The 24,587-nt window shown below is 43.0% G+C and overlaps 1 protein-coding gene across 6 annotated transcripts; it reads right to left on the bottom strand.

Moving 5' to 3' along the window:
• Positions 1-2,019: 2,019 nt before the first annotated feature.
• On the bottom strand, positions 2,020-24,581 carry SLC31A1 (solute carrier family 31 member 1). Of its 6 annotated transcripts, none has more exons than XM_040442448.1 (5): positions 24,474-24,581; positions 4,471-4,627; positions 4,199-4,271; positions 3,391-3,559; positions 2,020-3,264 (listed from the first exon to the last, which is right to left on the bottom strand). In XM_040442448.1, the coding sequence occupies exons 2-5, from the start codon at positions 4,588-4,590 to the stop codon at positions 3,063-3,065; spliced, it is 564 nt and encodes a 187-aa protein (XP_040298382.1). In that variant the 5' UTR covers positions 4,591-4,627; positions 24,474-24,581; the 3' UTR covers positions 2,020-3,062. The 6 variants fall into 6 exon arrangements, with proteins under 6 accessions (XP_040298382.1, XP_040298383.1, XP_040298388.1 ...); XM_040442449.1 differs by having other exon boundaries at positions 4,471-4,633; positions 24,474-24,574; XM_040442454.1 differs by lacking the exon at positions 24,474-24,581 and adding an exon at positions 23,818-23,836.
• Positions 24,582-24,587: the final 6 nt, after the last annotated feature.

Genomic DNA, 24,587 nt, shown 5'->3' with positions numbered 1-24,587 from the left:
GCTGCAATCAGAATTCTGCTGGCTGTCTCCATCGATACTGCAATGCACTTTACTTTGCTGTGTTGTATTATAGTAGAAAATAAAATCTATGTAGGGACAGCCATAAAAAATAAAAAAAATGACACTTGCTGTTCTGAGCATATGATGGCAGTGAAGAATCTTTGGGAGGAGGGGGGTCTTGGGATAACCCCCTGAGCAACTCACTGTTTGGCTGGGTTCACACAGGTGTTGCGGGAGAAGGTGCATTGTGGGGACATGCGCGATTTTTCCGTGCGAGTGCAAAACATTGTAATGCCTTTTGCACGCGCGTGAGAAAAATCAGCATGTTTGGTACCCAAACCCGAACTTTTTCACAGAAGTTCGGGTTTGGGATCGGGGTTGTGTAGATTGTATTATTTTCCCTTATAACATGGTTATAAGGGAAAATAATTACTTGTGAATGCCGCTCTGGAGTACAATACAGTCCATATGGCTTAGGATGTCTGGCATAAGATACATTGTGAGACCACCATTCTTTACACTAATGGCAAGGTTTTTTTCACAGCAGCACAGCTTTAGGGCTCATGCACACGAACGTATTTTCTTTCCGTTGCGTTTTTTTTTTGCGGACCGTATGCGGAACCATTCACTTCAATGGGTCCACAAACACAACGTAAGGTACTGCGTGTGCATTCCGTTTCCGTTCCGCAAAAAAGTAGTGCATGTCCTATTATTGTCCGCAAATCACAGTCCGAGGCCCCATTCAAGTCAACACTTTCGTTTGTCATCCGTATTTTGCGGATCCATACTGTAGAAATGTTATGCCCAGCCCATATTGCTCATGTATTTGGTGATTAATAAGTTACTGTTTCCGATCCGCAAAAAATGGATCGCATACGGAAACCATACGGATATGTTTTGTGGAATAATGGAATGGAAGAGGACTTAAAGGGAACCTGTCACCGGGATTTTGTGTATAGAGCTGAGGACATGGGTTGCTAGATGGCCGCTGGCACATCCGCAATACCCAGTCCCCATAGCTCTGTGTGCTTTTATTGTGTAAAAAAAACTATTTGATCCATATGCAAATTAACCTGAGAGGAGTCAGGGACAGGACTCATCTCAGGCTAATTTGCATATGCATCAAATTTTTTTTTTTTTTTACAGAATAAAAGCACACAGAGCTATGGGGACTGGGTATTGCGGATGTGCTAGCGGCCATCTAGCAGCCCATGTCCTCAGCTCTATACACAAAATCCCGGTGACAGGTTCCCTTTAATTCAGAGAAAAAAAAACCTCCGATATGGAACGGATCCGTGAAAAACGGACCGTAAAACAACAACGGTCGTGTGCATGAGCCCCCTTACTTAAAGTGTAAGGCTACTTTCACATCTGCGCTTTCAATTCCGTTATTGAGATCCGTCATAGGATCTCAATAGCGGATGAAAACGCTTCAGTTTTGTCCCCATTTATTGTCAATGGGGACAAAACTGAACTGAACGCACCAAAATGCATTCCGTTCTGTTTGGTTGCGTCCCCGTCGCAGCAAGACCGATCCGTCTTGACACACAATGTAAGTCAATGGGGGATGGATCCGTTTTCTCCGACACAATAGAAAACAGATCCTTCCCCCATTGACTTTCAATAGAGTTCATGACTGATTCGTCATCACTATACCATAAAGGTCTTATGGCTGCAAATTAACACGTTGTCCCCTCCCATACCTGGAAACATCTTTGAAATCTTTGCTATTTTTTTTTTTTATCCCAAAATTCAGATTGGGGCAGAATAACAGCTTCTATTTGCAATACCAACATCTACCACAAGATGTCACTCACACCCAGCTTGGAAAATAAAAAGTTGGAAAACACAAATTTGCAAAATGTTCACTATTAATATTTTATTATAAGGATTGAATATTTTTTTTTTTTTTTTTGAGGCTTCAACTATTGGGGGGAAAAAAATAAATCAAAACATATTCATAAAATGTTTGCTTTTTTACACTAAAAAAAATATAGAAAACAGAATAAGATTTTAAAAAAAACGTGAAACTTCAAAAATGGAGATTTCAGTCGTCTATATTAAAGGCCATCTTCTAGGTGACTGCTTAATTCTATTATCAATACTGCACCTACTTGTCAGAATATGTAAATGATGGGGGGGGGACTGCTCTTCGGGGGCAGGACTATGCAGGGGAGGGGCTTCCATCCCACTGGTAATCAATGACTGGACTTTAATCGCATAGGCAGTGACCCCACACTTACTGAATAGTAAATAGAAATATTTGACTGCTCCTTGGGGGCAGGACTAAGCGGGAAAGTGGCTTACATGCCACTGCCAAACCCTAATAGGACTGCAATCACCTAGGTGGTGATCTTAGACTGAACCTTAGGGGCAGGACTAAAAAGGGGAGGGGCTTCCACGTCTCTGGCAAACCATGATTGGACAGAACTGCACAGACGGAGGGGGGGAACAATTACTGAATCATAAATATAACTTTTTGACTGCTCCTTGGGGGCAGGACTAAGCAGGGGAGGAGCTTATGGGCCCCTGGAAAACCATGCTTTAACTGTATCCACATAGCTGGTGATTTCAATTACTGAATATTTCCTTATCACATATAATAGGGATCGAAACTGAATTTTAATGGAGAGAAGAATCAAAATTAGGAGAAGAAGCATTGATTGTATAAGGACTGAAGCAATGTCTCAAGGAATTGCCAATAAGAATCCACCAAGCTACTCGACGTTAGAATTTAAAGCTTCACATAATCTAATGGGGCCCCCTACTGGTTAAGGGAAGCATTCAGTATCTGAAGCGTCTTGGTCAGAGAAATGGACAGGAAGTTTTTTTTTTTTTTAAGGAACACTCCATCAGAAATCCATTGCTGGTCAAGAAAACCTTCCCTACGAGGACGTGACGTTAATTACCGCGGTGATATTGAAATTATAAAACAAAATAAAAAAATAAGAAGGCAATGGCGGAGTCTGTTGGATTGGTCACTCGTCAGTGAGAGGTGGAGTTATTTGCCGGTGTCACCAGATGATCCATCACTCAAGCCCTTGGGGGAGGGCGGTTCTTCGTTAATGGCAATGTTCAGTTATGTCCACCACCACCGCTTTTTTCCAGCTGAAGAAGAAGTATCCGGTGCCGGCTCCGGCCGCCACCGCGATGCACAGGTAGGCGTTGTAGCTCATGAATATTAACATGAGGAAGTAGCTGACCACGACTTGGATGATGTGAAGAAACGTCTGGAAAACGTGCGGGAGGCTCAGCATCTGTTGTCTGGGGACATAAAGAAGATGAAGCACGATTTAAAGGGAGTGTCCACATTCTGATAAAAAGGGCTGCATTATAGGATACTCATGAAGGAACACTCTTGTTAAAGGGATATCCCAGCCCACGTCTTACCCCACAGTCTTGTGAGTCTCCATCAAGGTGGTGCCGTTGGGTCCTGGTACTGGCATGGAGTTATAACGGATACTGACTTGCGACTTCCGGAGCAGGGATTCGCGTGCAATCTTCAGCCCCTCGTACAACATTCCGAGCAGAAACACGGCCACAAAGGCACCGGCCATTTCTGTACCAGGGAGGGCGGAAAGAGACGCTGGTTAGCATGAGCCTCACCCCCTAAAAAAAAAACTGCAATGTGCCAGCTAGGAACCAGGAGACATTAACCCTGCCCCCCTTAGACCCCTCACAGCTATACCTGCACTGATACACTGTAACAGACTATCAGATTTGTACTGTTGCTTCGCTTAAAGGGACTATTCCCATCTTGCAAAGTAATAGGCTATGCCATCATTGGTGGGGATCAGGCCTTCGGGACTTTACTGATCCTGGGAATGAAGTGGTCACGACGTTGATTTAGTGCTTCTCAGGGTCGGTAGAGGTCCCCCCCCCTCTTCAATCATAAAGTGACAACATATCTTAGAGATACAGCATTAGTTTACAAGATGGGAATACCCATTTTAAGGGTTTGTGCACTTCTGCAATCCATTGATTTCCAACTTTGCAAATCTACATCTAAATACAGCTCCTAGGGAGAACAATGTGTTTCCATGGTGACAGACTACAAACAAACACAATGCAGTCTGATCCTGCAGCCATGTGGCTTCCCTCTGCCTCCCCTATTATTGTCTGCAGGTTATCAAGAAGAAGGGTGTTTATGGGCATGTGGGGACGAGCGGCGCCAGTAACTGATCACACACATACTGACCTCCCGGGGAATTGATCACCAGCCCTGAGAAGAGAAGCTCCACGTTCTCATATCCAAAATAAAACACCATGGGCTGTGGAGGAAAACAAAGGGGAGATGTCAGGGGTCATCTACCAGTGACTTACCTGGCCACCCCCCCCTTCCCCATGAGATCCCACCAGTATACAGAAGCCTCCGCGTACCATGAAAGATGTAGGACAGACAGGGGTACGATCCCACAGACAGCCCCAAAAGACTCCATCTGAAACGGGTCAAGAATAACAAGCACTTACCATCATATGCATACTTCCATCTCCTCCGCCTCCTCCACCATGGTCGTGTCCACTCGTGGTGGGATGGTGGTGACCACTGTGGGGATCAGCCGTAGTCATGGTGTGGTGGTTGTGGGACATTTTGGAAGCCTTCAAAAACAGCTATTCCACTGTTAACCTATGTCCAAAAAAAAACAACAAAAAAACCTCAACTCAGTCTCTTTAGAAACAATGTAACAAACTATAAGAACAATCCTACAAACGTGAATACAATGTAACGAACTGTAAATACAGTCCTGCACGTGTGAATACAATGGAAAAAACTAGAAACCTGAAGATGTAAATACAACATAAAAGTACAACCCAACAGAGGTGAATACAATGTAACAAAATAAGAATCCTACCCAGGTGAATACAATATAACAAACTGTGGGTAGAATACTAAAGATTTGAATACAATGTAACAAATATTGGCTGACTGGGCTTGCAAAGTATGTGTCCACAGCAGTTGCCACGTCCCTTCCCCCACTCATGCTTGTACAAAGTATGAGCAAACCAGCAGGTGGCGACACTGAGCATGGCGGAAAGCTGCAGCACTTACCGCTGGTTTTGGCCACTGTATTCCACACCTTGGCAGCCAAGACCAACCCCACCAGCCCTTCTACCGAATGTCTGCGCTCTACAAGGACATGGTGATCCAGTGCGGTCACCGCCAGGCGCAGCCTCTCTTACCAACCCACAGCCTGACCGCAGAGTCCACAGCCTGACCGCAGAGTCCACAGCCTGACCGCAGAGTCCACAGCCTGACCGCAGAGTCCACAGCCTGACCGCAGAGTCCACAGCCTGACCGCAGAGTACCCTTTTATTTCTGCAGTGATCTCAGGAAGGTGGAGATAATATAAGGGACACGCTCCACCTGGACGTCATCAGCCGACGAGCAGAGCCAACTAATTCAATCTTATTAGATAAGTATCTGTCCAGAGCCATCCTAAGAGTGGCCCCGGGGGACGGCCCTGGCTATTGTGTTTGCATTTTCCTGGCACGAACTACAGATTGGATCTTTGAAGCCGATGAGTTTATATCTAAAAAGGTAGAGACAACTTGTCTGCGGTATCAGGAAACTTCTCAACAGAGGATCAAACGCGGCTCACCGGACTGACCAGTACTGCTTGGAGTAACACTACTAAAAAGAGTATGAACGCTGTTATATACAGATATAATCTAATGTAAACTATGAAAGTACTGTACATCACTTATCCTGTACTGATCCTGAGTTACATCCTGTATTATACTCCAGAGCTGCACTCACTATTCTGCTGGTGGAGTCACTGTGTACATACATTACTTATCCTGTACTGATTCTGCGTTACATCCTGTATTATACTCCAGAGCTGCACTCACTATTCTGCTGGTGGAGTCCCTGTGTACATACATTACTTATCCTGAGTTACATCCTGTATTGTACTCTAGAGCTGCACTCACTATTCTGCTGGTACAGTCAGTGTGTACATACATGACTTATCCTGTACGGATCCGGAGTTACATCCTGTATTATACTCCAGAGCTGCACTCACTATTCTGCTGGTGGAGTCACTGTGTACATACATTACTTATCCTGAGTTACATCCTGTATTGTACTCCAGAGCTGCACTCACTATTCTGCCGGTGCAGTCACTGTGTACATACATTACTTATCCTGTACTGATCCTGAGTTACATCCTGTATTATACTCCAGAGCTGCACTCACTATTCTGCTGGTGCAGTCACTGTGTACATACATTACTTATCCTGTACTGATCCTGAGTTACATCCTGTATTATACTCCAGAGCTGCACTCACTATTCTGCTGGTGCAGTCACTGTGTACATACATTACTTATCCTGTACTGATCCTGAGTTACATCCTGTATTATACTCCAGAGCTGCACTCACTATTCTGCTGGTGCAGTCACTGCGTACATACATTATTGTCCTGTATGCCCCCACCTTCACTCTGGATATGGAGGGTCTCCACCTCTGGGTCTTATCTCCATAACCTGATTACACTGTACACCAGGATCAGTCAGTGCCTGGGGCTTGTTCTCTGCTGCATCGAGGACGTCTCACGAATCACGATTGTTATAGATAATCGCATTAAATCAGACCTAATACGATTAGTGAAATTACATCCAACGAGTCGCGTTTTCCTGTTTTTGCCCTTTTTTTGGTCATTTTATTCTCATGTATTCCAGCAAGCACTGGGCCTGGGTGCACATAACACTGCAAAGCACAGTCCTTTGGCCCACCATCAGATGGCGCCACTATCGGCTTCAGAGGTGTGGCCCATGACAACCAATCAGCTCTCAGCTCTCATTTTGCCAGAGCAGGTGAAAAAATGAAAGCAGCAATCCCATTGGTAGCTGCTCCCCTGCACCTCTCTATAGCCATAGTAGTCACAGCTAAATGGCGGCATTTATTGTACTGGATCTACCAGGTTACAGCATGGACGCCACGGAGGGTGACACAACCCGGGCTTGATTAAAATATTGGGCAACCTGGAAACTAGAGCGTCCGCCTAAAATGGACTGACTCACCTAAGGAGGAAAGACGCCTATCACCGGGAATTCATAGAGATTACCTCACAGGCGGAATATAGATTTACAACATACAAGGACTACAATCCCCAACGGATTCATTCTGACATTTTGGAGAACAGCTTCCACTCTGGAGGACCCGGCATTACATGAACAGTCTATTTATTTCAATGGGTGCCATGCAATACCTCATGTCTCCAGTGGTGGCGCTGCAGGAAAACTCAACACATCACAGCTGATCGATGGGGATACCAGCGAGACAGAGACAGAGAGCGCACCCGTGATCAAATTGAATTGACCAAAGGTGGACATTCCCTTTAAATATATTTCCAGTTCCTAAATACTATTTAAAAAAATAAAATAAAAAAATTGCCACCTAATCCACACATTATAATAATGAACCCCAAAAGCATGTTCTTACCCCTAAACATTACAGCGGTCCAGGGGCTATTTGAAAACAGCACCTTATATCTCAGCTGCCTGGACAGTTCACCCCAGTCATACCTGAGCTTACAGGTGTACCCACATCTAGATAACCGTCCCTTTAAATACAGAAAAAGACATACAATACAACATAATGCCTAATAAAATCAGTGCTCACCAGTCCAGAGGAGATCTGACGAGTCCACGGGGTGACGGAGGCTTAGATAGTCACAGGAGACGCCTCCCCTACCTACTGAGGCCGTGTCATCACCTGCATGCTCACCCCGGACTACTAATCCAGCCCCGGGCACATCCATGCAGAATACGGGAAACAAGGAGTTAACTCCTTAAAGGCAACTAAATAACACTAAAAATGGCAAACAGAAATGAATACACAGAGACGATACTTTGTATCCAATCCCTGCAACATTGTTTCAAGAGGGTGAAATATTTTAGTTCCTCATATTTTATCCCCAATTTTTTTTTTTTAAAAGAGCGTCAGCAGCATCAACTTTAGCGTAGGTTATTATTTTATTGCTTGTATATATATATTATTTTAAAAGCTACTTCCTGGTAGAGTGGATCCTACTGAGTAAAAGCAGAATTAACCCTACCAGGCAGTGTGCGTAATTTAAACGGCTTTTTCCAAGAACTTTTATACTGATGACCTATCCTCTGGATCTGATCCCGACACCCGGGACCCCCGCCGATCAGCTGCTTGAGAAGGCACCCGTACTTCTGGCAGCTTTCCCTAGGCCAGTGACGTCACGTTCATTGGTCACGTTGGTCTAGGCGCGGCGCAGCCCCATAGAAGTGAATGGAGCTGAGCTGCCATACCAAGCACGGCCACTATACAATGGATGGCGCTGTTCTGGGTAAGCCGCAAGAAGGCACACAGGAGTCAGCAGGGTCAACCCTACCAGGAAGTAGGGTTGATCCTGCTAACAGGTGCTTTTTTAAAATACATATAAAATAATAAATAACCTACACTGTAATACCAGTAGATTTAAAAAAAAAAAAAAAAGAAGTCAATCACAAGGCATCTGTATGTCGCCCCTTTAAAAAAAATTAAAAAATAAATCTGATTTTCACCCTCTGGTCGCTCTTCCTTGATGGGATCGAACTCTTGCGCACGACTATTTGCTCAGACATTCCCCAAAAGTACACACTGCGCGGTGAGCGTATGCAAACACCGCAGCGCTTTGGCAGGACATTGAGATTCCTCGTTGCTTCTTCCTTGATGGGGACACTGCCGCGCCAAAAAAACACGATCGATTTAGAAGGTTTGTGTCGTAAGGGGCGTCGGAAATCACCAAAAATATATATTACTGGAAAAAGGATTCCAGAAAAAAATAATAAAAAAAATAGTAAATAAAAAAAAAAAAAAAATCTGAAAAATATTATATTAAAAAATAAAAAAGGTACATGATCCAATATCACTTCTGTGAGCGGCAAAAGTATGTGAACCTTTAGGATTAGCAGATAATCTGAAGGTGAAATTAGAGTCAGGTGATTTCAATCAATGGGATGACAATCGGGTGTCAGGCATTGACCCATTTTGTGTAAAGAACAGGGATCTTTCAAAATCTGATCTTCACAACACGTTTGTGGAAGTGTATCATGGAATGAACAAAGGAGATTTCTGAGGACCTCAGAAGACGAGTTGTTGATGCTCATCAGTCTGGAAAGGGTTACAAACCATCTCAAAAAAAAAGTCTAGACTCTACCAATCCACAGTCAGACTTTTTACAAATGGAGGAAATTCAAGACCACTATTACCCTCCCCAGGAGGACCACTATTACCCTCCCTAGGAGGACCACTATTACCCTCCCTAGGAGGACCACTATTACCCTCCCCAGGAGGACCACTATTACCCTCCCTAGGAGGACCACTATTACCCTCCCCAGGAGGACCACTATTACCCTCCCCAGGAGGACCACTATTACCCTCCCCAGGAGGACCACTATTACCCTCCCCAGGAGGACCACTATTACCCTCCCCAGGAGGACCACTATTACCCTCCCAGGAGGACCACTATTACCCTCCCCAGGAGTGGACGACCAACAAAGATCACGTCAAGAGCAAGATGTGTAATCGTCTGCAAGATCACAAAGAAACCCAAGGTAATCCAACTAACTAAAAGCCTTTCTCACGTGTTAACCTTCATCTATCAGGAGGACACTGAACAACAATGGAGTGCGTGGCAGGACTGCAAGGAGACAGACGCTGCTGCTCTCTAAAAAGAACATTGCTGCCCGTCTGCAGTTTATAAAGATCACTTGGACAAAACGAAAGACAACGTTTCGAGGACACATGAGACCAGAATAGAACTTTTTGGTTTAAATTAGTAATGCGGAAAGGAAAACACCTCATCCCATCTGTGACACATGTGGTGGCACTATCATGGTTTGGTCCTGCTTTGCCATCATTGATGGAACAATGAATTCTGAATTATACCAGCAAATTCTAAAGGAAAAATGTCAGGACACCTGTCCATGAGCTGAATCTCAAGAGAACCCGAGTCATGCTGCAATGACCCTAAGGCCCCTTTCACACGGGCGAGATTTCCGCGTGGGTGCAATGCGTGAGGTGAACGCATTGCACCCGCACTGAATCCGGACCCATTCATTTCTATGGGGCTGTGCAGATGAGCGGTGATTTTCACGCATCACTTGTGCGTAGCGTGAAAATCGCAGCATGCTCCTCTTTGTGCGTTTTTCACGTAACGCAGGCCCCATAGAAATGAATGGGGTTGCGTGAAAATCGCAAGCACCCGCAAGCGGTTGCTAGGTGACGATCGAGATGGGGACCCAATCATTATTATTTTCCCTTATAACATGGTTATAAGGGAAGATAATAGCATTCTGATTACAGAATGCATAGTACAATAGGGCTGGAGGGGTTAAAAAAAAATAAAAATAAAAATTTAACTCACCTTAATCCACTTGTTCGCGCAGCCGGCATCTCTTCTGTCTTCATCTGTGAGGAAAAGGACCTTTGATGACGTCACTACGCTCATCACATGGTCCGTCACTATGGTGATGGATCATGTGACGGACCATGTGATGAGTGTAGTGACGTCATCAAAGGTCCTTTTCCTCACAGATTAAGACAGAAGAGATGCCGGCTGCGCGAACAAGTGGATTAAAGGTGAGTTAAATTTTTTTATTTTATTTTTTTAACCCCCTCAAGCCCTATTTTACTATGCATTCTGTATTCATAATGCTTTTATTTTCCCTTGTATTATTTTCCCATATAACATGGTTATAAGGGAAAATAATAGAATTCTGAATACAGAATGCAAAGTAAAATAGGGCTGGAGGGGGTTAATAAAAAATTTAAAAATTTGATGACGTCACTACGCTCATCACATGGTCCGTCACATGATCCATCACCATGGTGACAGACCATGTGATGAGCGTAGTGACGTCATCAAAGGTCCTTTTCCTCACAGATGAAGACAGAAGAGATGCCGGCTGCGCGAACAAGTGGATTAAGGTGAGTTATATTTTTTTTAACCCCCTCCAGCCCTATTTTACTATGCATTCTGTATTCAGAATGCTATTATTTTCCCTTATCACCATGTAACCATACAATCTACACAACCTTGAACCCAAACCTGAACTTCTGTGAAGAAGTTCGGGTCTGGGTACCACAGTCAGTTTTTTATCACACGCGTGCAAAACACATTGCACCCGCGCGATAAAAACGGAACGCAATCGCAGTCAAAACTGACTGCAATTGCGTACCTACTCGCGCGGGTTTGCCGCAATGCACCGGGACGTATCCGGATACGCTCGTGTGTAAGAGGCCTAAGAACACAAGTCATTCTACCAAAGAATGGTTAAAGAGGAAGAAAGGTAAAGTTCTGGAACAGCAGGATCAAAGTCCTGACCTTAATTCAATAGAAATGTTGTGGAAGGACCTGAAGTGAGCAGATCATGGGAGGAAACCACCAACATAGCAGAGACGAAGATGTTTTGAACGGAGGAAAGGGCTAAAATAGTTTCAAACCGATGTGCAGGACTAATCACCAATTACCGGGAACGTTGAGCTGCAGTTGTTGCTGCACAAGTCTAATATTTTTGACTCATTTGTTTGATTTGGTTCTTTATCTACTTTTAGGACTTGTGTGAAAATCTGATGTAGTTTTAGGTCACGTTCATGAAGAAATACAGAAAATTCTGAAGGGCTCACAAATGTTTAAGTCGACTGTATCAAATACACAAACAAACAAAAAAAACTAAAGGGGAATAATGCTCTTTTTGGGAACCCATTTATGAAAAACCTAAAATCAAAGTCCCAGTGCCTTCTGGAGACTTGGGACCTACTAGCACTGGTTGGCCATTTTGGTTTCAAAGAAGACCTGCTTGAGGCTTTTGGCGACAGTCCCTGGTTAGGATGCCCAATTAGATTATAATTTTTTGTATTAATTTAATTTTTTTTTACAGTGTTGAACAATTGTATCTTTTTTGTTTTCACTCCAAGTACAAAGCTGGGCAGGATTGTGCCTTCAAGGAACTTCAAACCCTTACGAGACTATGGATACTGAACATTCCAAAGTATGGAAAATGGAGTTTTATTAGTTTATTACATCCATATAACCTGACACTATGGAATGTCACCACCAGTCTAATTGCATGGTCTTATCTATCTGAGGTAAAAGTGGCTTTTGAGGAGCGGCAAAGGACCCATGGACAATCTACAGATAGATCAGGTAGACTACTTACAATGTTCTCTTATCAGTAATTCCCTCGGGTAAACATATTTTCTCCGTGTCAGCATTACATACGTTTTACAACATCCACTTTGACCCACTGTCCCATGGTGCTGTTGAATTTTCACCAACGGGGCGATGTTATAGGCGAGGCATATACCATGGAAAGCTAAGGCTCCTCCATCACCCAACCTCTTCTTGAAGGCAATGGTAGCCAAGAACAGGTGACCATACATGCTTGCCTATCTCTATAACACCCATTAACATTAGTGGAGAGGGCACAATGGCCACCGCTCAACGAGGTTCGATTAGAGGGGGGGTAATGTGTGGTCTAGCCCAGAAAGGATGTCCATGTCAAATCTTGCCCTCCTCACCATCTAAAGTTTGGGTGGAAATTGCCCCACTTAAAATACTTAAATATTACTTCATTAGAAATACATTCCCAAATACCTTACATTAGTTATAATGGCTCGTTTAAAATGATCAGTACACACAAAACCTGTTCTGATCACACATGAGGACAACACTGAGCTAAAGAGCTGCCTCATCCTCCTCTCTGCTCGTCAGGGATTATGATCCTGATTACAGTTTAATATGGTCATCAGCTGAATCTCTCTATAGGAATGGAGTTCATAAGCAGAAGTGGCTAATGAGCAGCAGCACATGTCTGCAGTCCCCATTAACACAGTGTGTCCTCTCTGTACTTCATGTCTCCTCATGAACTCCATTACTACAGAGATTGAGCTGAAGATCTCATCTGTATTCTGGATCATAATCCCTGACAAGTAAGAGGGAGAGGAGGATGAGGCAGCTCTTTACCTCAGGGTTGTGAAGTAACTTGTCCTGCTGTGCGAATAGGACAGGCTTTGTGTATACTAACAGGACGGCGGCCATTTTGTTTCTCCTAATCATTGCTCCCTAGACAAAACGAGCCATTATAACTAGTGAAAAGGTATTTGGGAATGTATTTATAACAAAGTAATATTTACGTATTTTCTTTTTCTTAATTCCTGGAGAACCCCTTTGAGGCAAAGACCCCTTCAAAAGAACTTTGGTGGCCAAAACGAACCACAAAACTCTGAAAGTTTTGCGCCATGATCCAATTCTAGCTAAGTCACAGACATGAGTATTTCTTCTCCATTCATTGGAGACGTCATTGAGGTACCTCAAAGAAAAAAAGCCAAGGGGCAAAGGAGATCAGTAATGCGCTATGGGTTACTTGGTTCCAGAAATTGGGTGGTAGAGCTCTGAGCTCTCAGAATCCATCCACTCACACTGACGCTACCTTCTCACATCTCAAGATAGATCAGAACATCAGTGCTCCATAAACTCAATGGGAACCTCATCTATATACCTTGAAGATACAAGCCAAATGGTGAAGACCAGAAAAACACCATGGGTTTCTCCTGGGTCCAGATACTGGGTGGTGGGACTCTTAGCTCACAGAGCATTCCTCCTTGTACGGATGCTACCTTCTCACAAGTCTCAAGACAGATCAGAACATTAGTGCTCCATTAAACTCAACGGGAAGATCCAAGCCAAAGGGTGAAGTAAAGCACTATGGGTTTTTCTTGGTTCCAGATACTGGTTGGAAGGATTGTTGGCTCTCAGACCCTCCCAACCTTGTACTGAACCTTCTTATAGGTCTCAAGACAAATCAGTATACTAGTGGTCAATGGGGACGCCATCGATGTACCTCAAAGGTTGAAGACCAGAAGAGCACTATGTTTTTTTTTTGGTTCCAGATATTGGTTGGCAGGGCTCTTAGCTCTCATAACCTTCTCCCTTCCTATCTTCTCATACGTCTCAAGACAAACCAGAATACTGATAAACATGGAGGCACTGTTTCGACATCTAATTTGAAAGTGGTTCAGTCATTCTGTTTTCTATCCCTGGCCAGATGACCTCCTAAATGTGAAACAGCATGACAGACATGTAGACGTCGTAGTACTAAGGAGTACACAATGCCTCGCTAGACAAAAACCTGATCTGCATGCAACTTTGTATCGTTCCTTGAATCATTAAGATGTCATTTTCCTGATATTCCAAAAAGTTTCACAACTTGTTACTTGACTGGTATGTAATAAGAAAGCTTACAAGACCTATCCTGAAAATAAATCATCGGTATAAGGGAAAACCCCTTTCAGGCCCGAAAATAAATAAATATAATAAAAACAATTGAAAAGCTAAAAAAAAAATAAAAAAAATATAAAAATATTATTAATAATAATAATAATAATAATAATATGAAATATAAAATTTTATAAAAAATAAATAAATAAAATAGAGAAATAAAAAAATTCTAAAGAACATAAATATAGGAAAAACAAGAAATATATAGAAATGTATATAAAACAAAAAAATTTGGAAAATGAAAATTTTAAACATACAAAAATGTAAAAATTAAAATTTAATAAAATAAATTAACAAAAAAATAAAAAGGAAATAAAAATGGCCAAGTCACTGTATGCAGCACGTACATTGTCCTTTATGATCTTACCCCCTGCACGTCGCAGCAATTAAACAATGCTCTCCATTATTGCTCCCCCAATTAAAGCAGCTTTATGGAAGTTCAAAGTCTGTGAACGTGAAGTCGACTTGATACCTGCAGAGCCCGCTCCAGCAGACGGATAACCAGGCCCCGCCACACAACGTGACGCAAGGAAGGATCACCAGGCACCCTTTACATTCGAGGTTCAGTGTTTATCCAGGCAGTCGCCGAACAAATAGAGGAAACCCTGATCCGCGTCCTCGTATGTGCAGCCGCAGGGCCCGTCCGTCAGCTACACGGGCTTCCTTATACCTACATGTATCAAGGCTTGGAGAGGGCACAAGGAAATAAAGGATCTGGGAAGGAAGCAAAGACAATCTCCACCTCAGATGCCAAGCAGCAGGATTAGTCAGGAACAGGTCCAACAGAGAGAGGCGACGATGTCACACCTGGTGCCAGCTTACCTGTACATCTATAAATGTGTCATCAAAGGCATCTCTGCATCTATAGCACTGCTCTCATCATCCACAGGGGCAGTATTATAGCAGTTATATTCTTGTACATAGGAGCAGTATTATAGTAGTTATATTCTTGTACATAGGGGACAGTATTATAGTAGTTATATTCTTGTACAGAGGAGCAGTATTATAGTAGTTATATTCTTGTACATAGGAGCAGTATTATAGTAGTTATATTCTTGTACATAGGAGCAGTATTATAGTAGTTATATTCTTGTACATAGGAGGCAGTATTATAGTAGTTATATTCTTGTACATAGGAGCAGTATTATAGTAGTTATATTCTTGTACATAGGAGCAGTATTATAGTAGTTATATTCCTGTACATAGGAGCAGTATTATAGTAGTTATATTCTTGTACATAGGAGGCAGTATTATAGTAGTTATATTCTTGTACATAGGAGCAGTATTATAGTAGTTATATTCTTGTACATAGGGGACAGTATTATAGTAGTTATATTCTTGTACATAGGGGACAGTATTATAGTAGTTATATTCTTGTACAGAGGAGCAGTATTATAGTAGTTATATTCTTGTACATAGGAGACAGTATTATAGTAGTTATATTCTTGTACATAGGGGCAGTATTATAGTAGTTATATTCTTGTACATAGGGGCAGTATTATAGTAGTTATATTCTGGTACATAGGAGCAGTATTATAGTAGTTATATTCTTGTACATAGGAGCGGTATTATAGTAGTTATATTCTTGTACATAGGAGGCAGTATTATAGTAGTTATATTCTTGTACATAGGAGGCAGTATTATAGTAGTTATATTCTTGTACATAGGAGGCAGTATTATAGTAGATATATTCTTGTACATAGAAGCAGTATTATAGTAGTTATATTCTTGTACATAGGAGCAGTATTATAGTAGTTATATTCCTGTACATAGAAGCAGTATTATAGTAGTTATATTCTTGTACATAGGAGCAGTATTATAGTAGTTATATTCTTGTACATAGGAGCAGTATTATAGTAGTTATATTCTTGTACATAGGGGCAGTATTATAGTAGTTATATCCTTGTACATAGGAGGCAGTATTATAGTAGTTATATTCCTGTACATAGGAGCAGTATTATAGTAGTTATATTCTTGTACATAGGAGCAGTATTATAGAAGTTATATTCTTGTACATAGGAGGCGGTATTATAGTAGTTATATTCTTGTACATAGGAGCAGTATTATAGTAGTTATATTCCTGTACATAGGAGGCAGTATTATAGTAGTTATATTCTTGTACATAGGAGGCAGTATTAGAGTAGTTATATTCTTGTACATAGGAACAGTATTATAGTAGTTATATTCTTGTACATAGGAGCAGTATTCTAGTAGTTATATTCCTGTACATAGGAGCAGTATTATAGTAGTTATATTCTTGTACATAGGAGGCAGTATTAGAGTAGTTATATTCTTGTACATAGAAGGCAGTATTATAGTAGTTATATTCCTGTACATAGGAGCAGTATTATAGTCTTGTAAATAGGAGCAGTATTATAGTAGTTATATTCTTGTACATAGGAGGCAGTATTATAGTAGTTATATTCTTGTACATAGGAGCAGTATTATAGTAGTTATATTGTTGTACATAGGAGCAGTATTATAGTAGTTATATTCTTGTACATAGGAGGCAGTATTATAGTAGTTATATTCTTGTACATAGGAGGCAGTATTATAGTAGTTATATTCTTGTACATAGGAGCAGAATTATAGTAGTTATATTCTTGTACATAGGAGCAGTATTATAGTAGTTATATTCTTGTACATAGGAGCAGTATTATAGTAGTTATATTCTTGTACATAGGAGGCAGTATTATAGTAGTTATATTCCTGTACATAGGAGCAGTATTATAGTAGTTATATTCTTGTACATAGGAGCAGTATTATAGTAGAAATATTCTTGTACATAGGAGCAGTATTATAGTAGTTATATTCTTGTACATAGGAGGCAGTATTATAGTAGTTATATTCTTGTACATAGGGGGGGCAGTATTATAGTAGTTATATTCTTGTACATAGGGAGCAGTATTATAGTAGTTATATTCTTGTACATAGGAGCAGTATTATAGCAGTTATATTCTTGTACATAGGAGCAGTATTATAGTAGTTATATTCTTGTACATAGGAGCAGTATTATAGTAGTTATATTCTTGTACATAGGAGGCAGTATTATAGCAGTTATATCCTTGTACATAGGAGGCAGTATTATAGTAGTTATATTCTTGTACATAGGAGGCAGTATTATAGTAGTTATATTCTTGTACATAGGAGGCAGTATTATAGTAGTTATATTCTTGTACATAGGAGCAGTATTATAGTAGAAATATTCTTGTACATAGGAGCAGTATTATAGTAGTTATATTCTTGTACATAGGAGCAGTATTATAGTAGTTATATTCTTGTACATAGAAGGCAGTATTATAGTAGTTATATTCCTGTACATAGGAGCAGTATTATAGTAGTTATATTCTTGTACATAGGAGCAGTATTATAGTAGTTATATTCTTGTACATAGGAGCAGTATTATAGTAGTTATATTCTTGTACATAGGAGCAGTATTATAGTAGCTATATTCTTGTACATATGAGCAGTATTATAGTAGTTATATTCTTGTACATAGAAGGCAGTATTATAGTAGTTATATTCCTGTACATAGGAGCAGTATTATAGTCTTGTAAATAGGAGCAGTATTATAGTAGTTATATTCTTGTACATATGAGCAGTATTATAGTAGTTATATTCTTGTACATAGGAGCAGTATTATAGTAGTTATATTCCTGTACATAGGAGCAGTATTATAGTCTTGTAAATAGGAGCAGTATTATAGTAGTTATATTCTTGTACATAGGGGGAGTATTAGGCCTCTTTCACACGAGCGAGTTTTCCCGCTAAAAACCTCACTTGTCCCAGATATTAAAACTAAACTTTTACTATCTTTGTTAAGAATTACTAAGTAGAAGTGAATGTGAGCTACAGAAAGGGTTAAAACTATCTGATGCCCTGTCCGTTCTGAAGCATGTATGTTGTAACTGCGATGTCAGCGGGGGGTGCGCTCCCCGTGCCGTCACACACTTGAACTCTGTATTAGCAGACCAGTACAGCACCGTCCTATATGTATTTCTATAGATAAGTCTATGTAACAGACACTGTTCGCTCTCTCCGCTGATTTGGTACTACACTAATTGATGGAACTGACACGGACCTCAGAGCCTAAAACATTAAATACTGTCCCCCAACATGTTTCGCCAGCTAATCTGGCTTCATCAGGGGTAACGGACAGAATTGCGTGACGTGAACGCATAGCACCCGCACTGAATCCTGACCCATTCATTTCACAGACCACAAGAGCGTTTTTTCTCACACATCAGTCCTGCATGTTCTATATTCTGCATTTTTCACGCAGCCCTGGCCCCATAATAGTGACTGGGGCTTCAGTGAAAAACGCATCGCATCCGCAAGCAGGTGCAGATGCGATGCGTTTTTCACGGATGGTTGCTAGGAGATGTTTGTAAACCTTCAGTTTTTTATCACGCGCGTGAAAAACGTATCAAAAATGCATCGCACCCGCGTGGAAAAAAACTGGACAACTGAGCGCAATCGCAGACAAAACTGACAGGACTTGCAAAATGGTGCGAGTTTCACTGAACGCATCCGGAGCCGATCCGTCACGCTCGTGTGAAAGGGGCCTTAGGCTGAGTTCACACGGGCGGGAGGTGAACGCATTGCACCCGCACTGAATCCGGACCCATTCATTTCTATGGGGCTGTGCACATGAGCGGTGATTTTCACGCATCACGTGAAAATCGCAGCATGCTCCATATTGTGCGTTTATCACGCAACGCAGGCCCCATAGAAGTGAATGGGGCTGCGTGAAAATCGCAAGCAAGTGCGGATGCGGTGCGATTTTCACGCACGGTTGCTAGGAGACGATCGGGATGGAGACCCGATCATTGTTATTTTCCCTTATAACATGGTTATAAGGGAAAATAATAGCATTCTGAATACAGAATGCATAGTAAACTAGCGCTGGAGGGGTTAAAAAAATAAAAAATAATTTAACTCACCTTAATCCACTTGCTCGCGCAGCCGGCATCTCTTCTGTCTTCATCTTAGCTGTGTGCAGGAAAAGGACCTGTGGTGACGTCACTGCGCTCCTCACATGGTCCGTCACCATGGTAAGAGATCATGTGACGGACCATGTGATGACCGGAGTGACATCACCACAGGTCCTTTTCCTGCACACAGCTAAGAAGACAGAAGAGATGCCGGCTGCGCGAACAAGTGGATTAAGGTGAGTTAAATTATTATTATTTTTTTTTAACCCCTCCAGTGCTGTTTTACTATGCATTCTGTATTCAGAATGCTATTATTTTCCCTTATAACCATGTTATAAGGGAAAATAATACAATCTACAGAACACCGATCCCAAGCCCGAACTTTTGTGAAGAAGTTCGGGTTTGGGTACCAAACATGCCGATGCGCATGTTCCCGCAACGCACCCGCACCTTTTCCCGCAGCGCCCGTGTGAACTCAGCCTTATAGTCTTTTCTGTAGCTCCAGTGTAAAATACTTGACGTGAAGGGATTACAGCACCAGGGATCTGGATTCCCAGGGTGATCGGGGTTGCCCCTTCATCTCCTATTAGCATTCGGCTTGGTTAGTGTGGCCCTCGTTACTCCCATTATTCAGCCCAGTGTCCAGACCCGGCTGCAGATTAATCTGGGTAATGAGGCTTCTGCATTGTTTGTGACCAGTCAGTCGAGGGTAAAACAATGGGCACAGATCTGATCAGGAAGCAAGTGCCTTGCAAAAGTATTCACCCCCTTGACTTTTTTTGTATTTTGTTACATCACAGCCTTAAATTTAATGTTTTTTTAATCTGAATTTTATTTGCGGGTTGCTTCACAATAAAAAAAAAAAACACATCTTGATAGTTGTGGGCATGGTTCATGTTCTGTAAATTACATGATGCAAATCCTCAAACAATCCATGTGAATTCCAGGTTGTGAGGCACCAAAACACAAAAAAAGTCAAGGGGGGGGTGAATACTTTTGCAAGGCACTGTATTTGGGGAGGTTCCCGGGCAGGACGATACAGTGAGAAGATCTGTTGGGTGGACTTTAAGCTCACTGGTTTCGCAATCAGACCATTCGCCGCAAACCAGCATCAACACTTAGGTCACTGGGCCAATGCGGCATCATGCAACTTTGATGTGACACCTATTAAAGTGAAAAGGGGGTGCGCTGTGATAATACAAGTCTCTGCTTTAGTCAATAGAAAAGGGGGGGTCCTGCGCGGGAGGTGGGGACAGATTGTCCGGAAATGTGACAAACAAAGCTTCAAATTATTTTGATTAAACAAGTTGCAAAATGGCAATGCAAACAACCCCCCCCCCCCTCTATTTCACAATGGTATGGTCCAGTTTACAAATCAGAAGCGTGTAAATAGGCTTTACCACTACCAGCTCTTAAAGGGACAGTCACTCAATAGCCTGCAATGCAATATTATAGGAATATCTGTTTCTGAGAAAGCTGGGTGAAAACCAATATGGCTGCAAGGGCTCTCACACGGCTTTCCCAGATTGGCAAAGCTGCAGCAACTCAGCGGCCGAGGCTATACCCTTCCAGTTTGAGGTGTCCAGGGTCTTGTAGTCTGAGAGTCATGTGATCAGGAGTCACATGACTGACTATATAACAGACTGCTCCCGGGCGTCCTACGTGCAGCGAGGAAAGTCCGCTTGTTTCCTCTTTCTAGATGCACATAAATCACAAGATCTGCCCTCGTTCTCCTCTTTCCAAGGCATTCGGATGTTCCCTAGGAAGATCTGCCATTCAGCAACCTAAGAAAGCTGGGTGACAATCAGCATAGCTCCCAATGGGCTTGTCACCCAGCTTTCCCATAGCCCTGAACGGCCAGTATGGAAGTGGGGAATGTATCACTGCAGAACTGGGAAGATCTGACACCCAGGAGCCTGGGAAAGCTGGGTTACGATCAACATAGGTTCTATTAGGGTTGTCACCCAGCTTTCTCATATACCTGAATGTCCACTATGGAAGCGAGGAACAGATCACTGCAGAACTAGGAAGATCTGACACCCAGGAGCCTGGGAAAGCTGGGTTACGATCAATATAACTTTCATTGGGGTTGTCACCCAGCTTTCTCATATAACAGAATTACCAGTATGGTACTGGGGAATGTATAACCTGCAGAGCTAGATAGGTCTGCCATTCAGGAGCCGGGAAAAGCCGGGTGACTAAAGGGTGCAGTGGCGGCCATAGTGGTCTTCACCCAGCTTTTCCAGAAGCAGATACAAATCCAAGCAGGATTATTCAGTCTCTTGGCGCAGACTATCATTGTGTATGGAGATTTCATTTTTTTGGTGCGGGTGACACCGGAACGGAGGACCAGATCCATTCCGTGCCAGCGGCGGGCGCAGCGAAGAAACACAAACAAAGCAAAATGCTACAAACAAACAAACACTGCGAGGGCCAAACAAAACACGCAGGGCACAACGTCCATGCCATCGCCTGTGCAAATACACGCTGCCCGGCAGACGGCGACACGCCCCGATCTGATTACGGAATATTCCGGCGTCGCTTCATCTGGACCAGGCGAGCGCCAGGCTGTCAGCCACGGGACTCATTTTGCACGCAAAGAGGAAAGGGTTAAAAGCATAAGACTGTTAAAATGACCGCGGCCTGCAAGTAAAGCGCCTCACATGACCCTCAACCGGGAAGGGGGGGGGGGGGGGTACAGCGCGACTCGAAAAGGTTTAATCCTGGGAAGGAGCTGCCAAGATTCCTGCACACGTCTTCAGGAGGGAAAGAAGGCGTCTGCAAGGCTAAGGGGCTTCTAGCCTGGCATCTGTACCGGGAGCTGTGCCCATGTGCCCATCATGTCAAAGGAGTCCAATTTTTTTGACACGTGGCTCCTCTTGGTGGCCCCCCAGGGGCAAGCTATTGCCAGGGCATAGTGGGCACAACCGGAGGGTTCAGCTCTGAAAAAGCCTATTTGCCACGGGGCTTGTGATGCCGCCCCCCCCCGAAGTCCTGATCTAAGGCAGACACTTGATACAATGTAGCTTTTCTCTGCGATTCAGATACATTGTATCAGTGGGCACTGGGAAGGGAGCAGCAAAGAGATGATACAATGTACCAACCCCCACATTATGTGAGTGGGCACCATCTATGTGTCACCTATGAAATCTGAGGGGGGTATTTACTGGGGGCAATCAAGGGTGAGGGGAGAGAAAACTGCACCCAAGTGTAGTCACCACCGTCAACTACTTAAAGGGGCAACTCGCCCTCAGCATTACAACCTTCCTCCCGCCTGGCTGTGTATTACTTAAGACACCATATAGCAGTATTATTTGGTCACTATATAAAGCCTTTACTATCGCAATTAGATAGCATAGCTATATGGTTGATATTATTATTATTATTAGCAATGGCACTATAGTGCGGCACTCCACCCGACACCAGAAATACAGACTGTATACGGCATTACACAGCACAGAACAATTAGATTTTCCCTGTATAAGACTAGATATACAAGCACTATATGGAAGTATTATATGGTGCCATCATTACTAGTATTGGCACTACCCCATGTTATAGATATTAGTTCCCGATATATAAAACCAATCTATGACATGGGCCCCATATGGCGTCATTTTTACTACTGGTGGCACTCATGTGTTACCTATAGAGCATGAGACTATTACATACGCACTATATGGCATCATTCTTAGTACTATTGTTACACATTCCCTATAGGACACTAGACACATACTATATGGCAGTATTACACAGGCTTTAAATGGCACTATTATTACTGCTATTGGCACCAGCATTGCATGAGACATAACTACTGTATTGCAGTATTACATAGGCTCTATATGGTGCCATACTTACTACTTTTGACACCTTTATAAGTTCCTATATAATCACTATACTGCAGTATTACATAGGCTCTATATGGCGCCATTCTTACTACTTTTGACACCTTTATAAGTTCCTATATAATCACTGTATTGCAGCATTACATAGGCTCTATATGGCGCCATTCTTACTACTTCTGCCACTTTTATATGCTCCCTATATAACACAGTAGGATATTATTACACTACATTCCCTCCTACTAAACTAGTCACATTGTGACGCCCCCGGGTCCACAGTCCTTGATGTCACGGCCGGTCCCTGGTGATATCATCAGATGACCGACACTCACAGCCCTGGCCGACAGCCATAATGTCACACAAACCCAAACTCTGCCCACCCCTCCCGGGCCGCCACGGGGGCTCAGATCTCTATCAGACGTCCCCTTTGATTTCCTCACTCGCTGTTTTCGCGGTGACCGCTGGCAATATTTTAATAAAAAAATGCTAATTATAAGACGCACAAGAACAAAAAAATGACTTTAATGTGGCACTGAGACCATAGCGCCTGCAATCATTCGCTGACTCCGCCCCCTGGACTCATAACCCCAGAGCCAGCAGGAATTTAAAGGGATAAACCCCACATTACACAATATTATTTTCCATAATCAGCAGCCCCCATCTTCACTTACGTCTGCCTTAGACTTAAAGGGGAAGTACAGAGGCTGGAGATCAAACACCCGGTCTATTATAGTCCACTCACCCACCCCTTTAACGGGATAATATCCGTCCACATCATGCCCATACGATATTACCACATCTCCGTCATATGGCGGGGGCAGGTCCGATCTGTTATGACATAGCACCTTTATGTCACGATATTGGGGTTCCCTGTGCGGCGGGGGCAGGGCTCAATATATCACAAACTAGAGGACAGAGTAGACAACAGCAACCTGGACACAATTGGGGGGAACCTTCAAGTTATTTTGGGGTCCCCCCCCCCATTTGCTCTATACAGTAATGAGGCACCCCACAACACCCATCAGATACCTTGGGAACAAGCTAGAACGAGGTGACCCCAAAAATGTCACCTTGACAAAAGCAAGGGAGACGTCCCCTAAATAGCAACCTAATACCACGCTGGGGTGCTGTCAGGGGCGCACAGGCACTAGGGCCGCCCCTTATATTGAGTTTTGGGGTCCCAGTCCAAGGACAGCCTGGGATGGAATAAATTAGCAGGACTCCCCCAGTGAAGCCCTGCAGAGTATTTCTCCATTAATACAGGATGCAGAATATCTCACCAAAGGCATATGGGGGGGTCTAATTAAATGGGAACTCTACCCCTGCACATAACATTACACAACTCTTTACCAAGTCCAACAAGCCAGCCCCCAGCCCAATGCCAGGCTCGGCGCCCCCTCACCTGGCCGACAGAGCCGCTCTGTGACCGCTGTCACCTCCGTCTTCCACAGCCACCAGCCGAGCTCCGCCGACTCTGACACATCCGCCGAGGAGACCCCGCCCACTGCCGCGGGGG

This window comes from Bufo bufo, chromosome 8 (assembly GCF_905171765.1).
Source record: "Bufo bufo chromosome 8, aBufBuf1.1, whole genome shotgun sequence".
Classification (NCBI taxonomy): domain Eukaryota; kingdom Metazoa; phylum Chordata; class Amphibia; order Anura; family Bufonidae; genus Bufo; species Bufo bufo.
The sequence above is the reverse complement of the archived record's forward strand: the minus strand, read 5'-3'. Positions and strand labels throughout refer to the sequence as shown.

Excerpts from the sequence above, each read along its gene's own strand:
- SLC31A1 (XM_040442448.1), bottom strand. The coding sequence starts at position 4,590 with ATGTCCCACAACCACCACACCATGACTACGGCTGATCCCCACAGTGGT. Across the intron at positions 4,272-4,470 it reads ATGGAAGTATGCATATGATG|CCCATGGTGTTTTATTTTGG; the intron begins GTAAGTGCTTGT and ends TTTCCTCCACAG. Across the intron at positions 3,265-3,390 it reads GAGACTCACAAGACTGTGGG|ACAACAGATGCTGAGCCTCC; the intron begins GTAAGACGTGGG and ends TTATGTCCCCAG.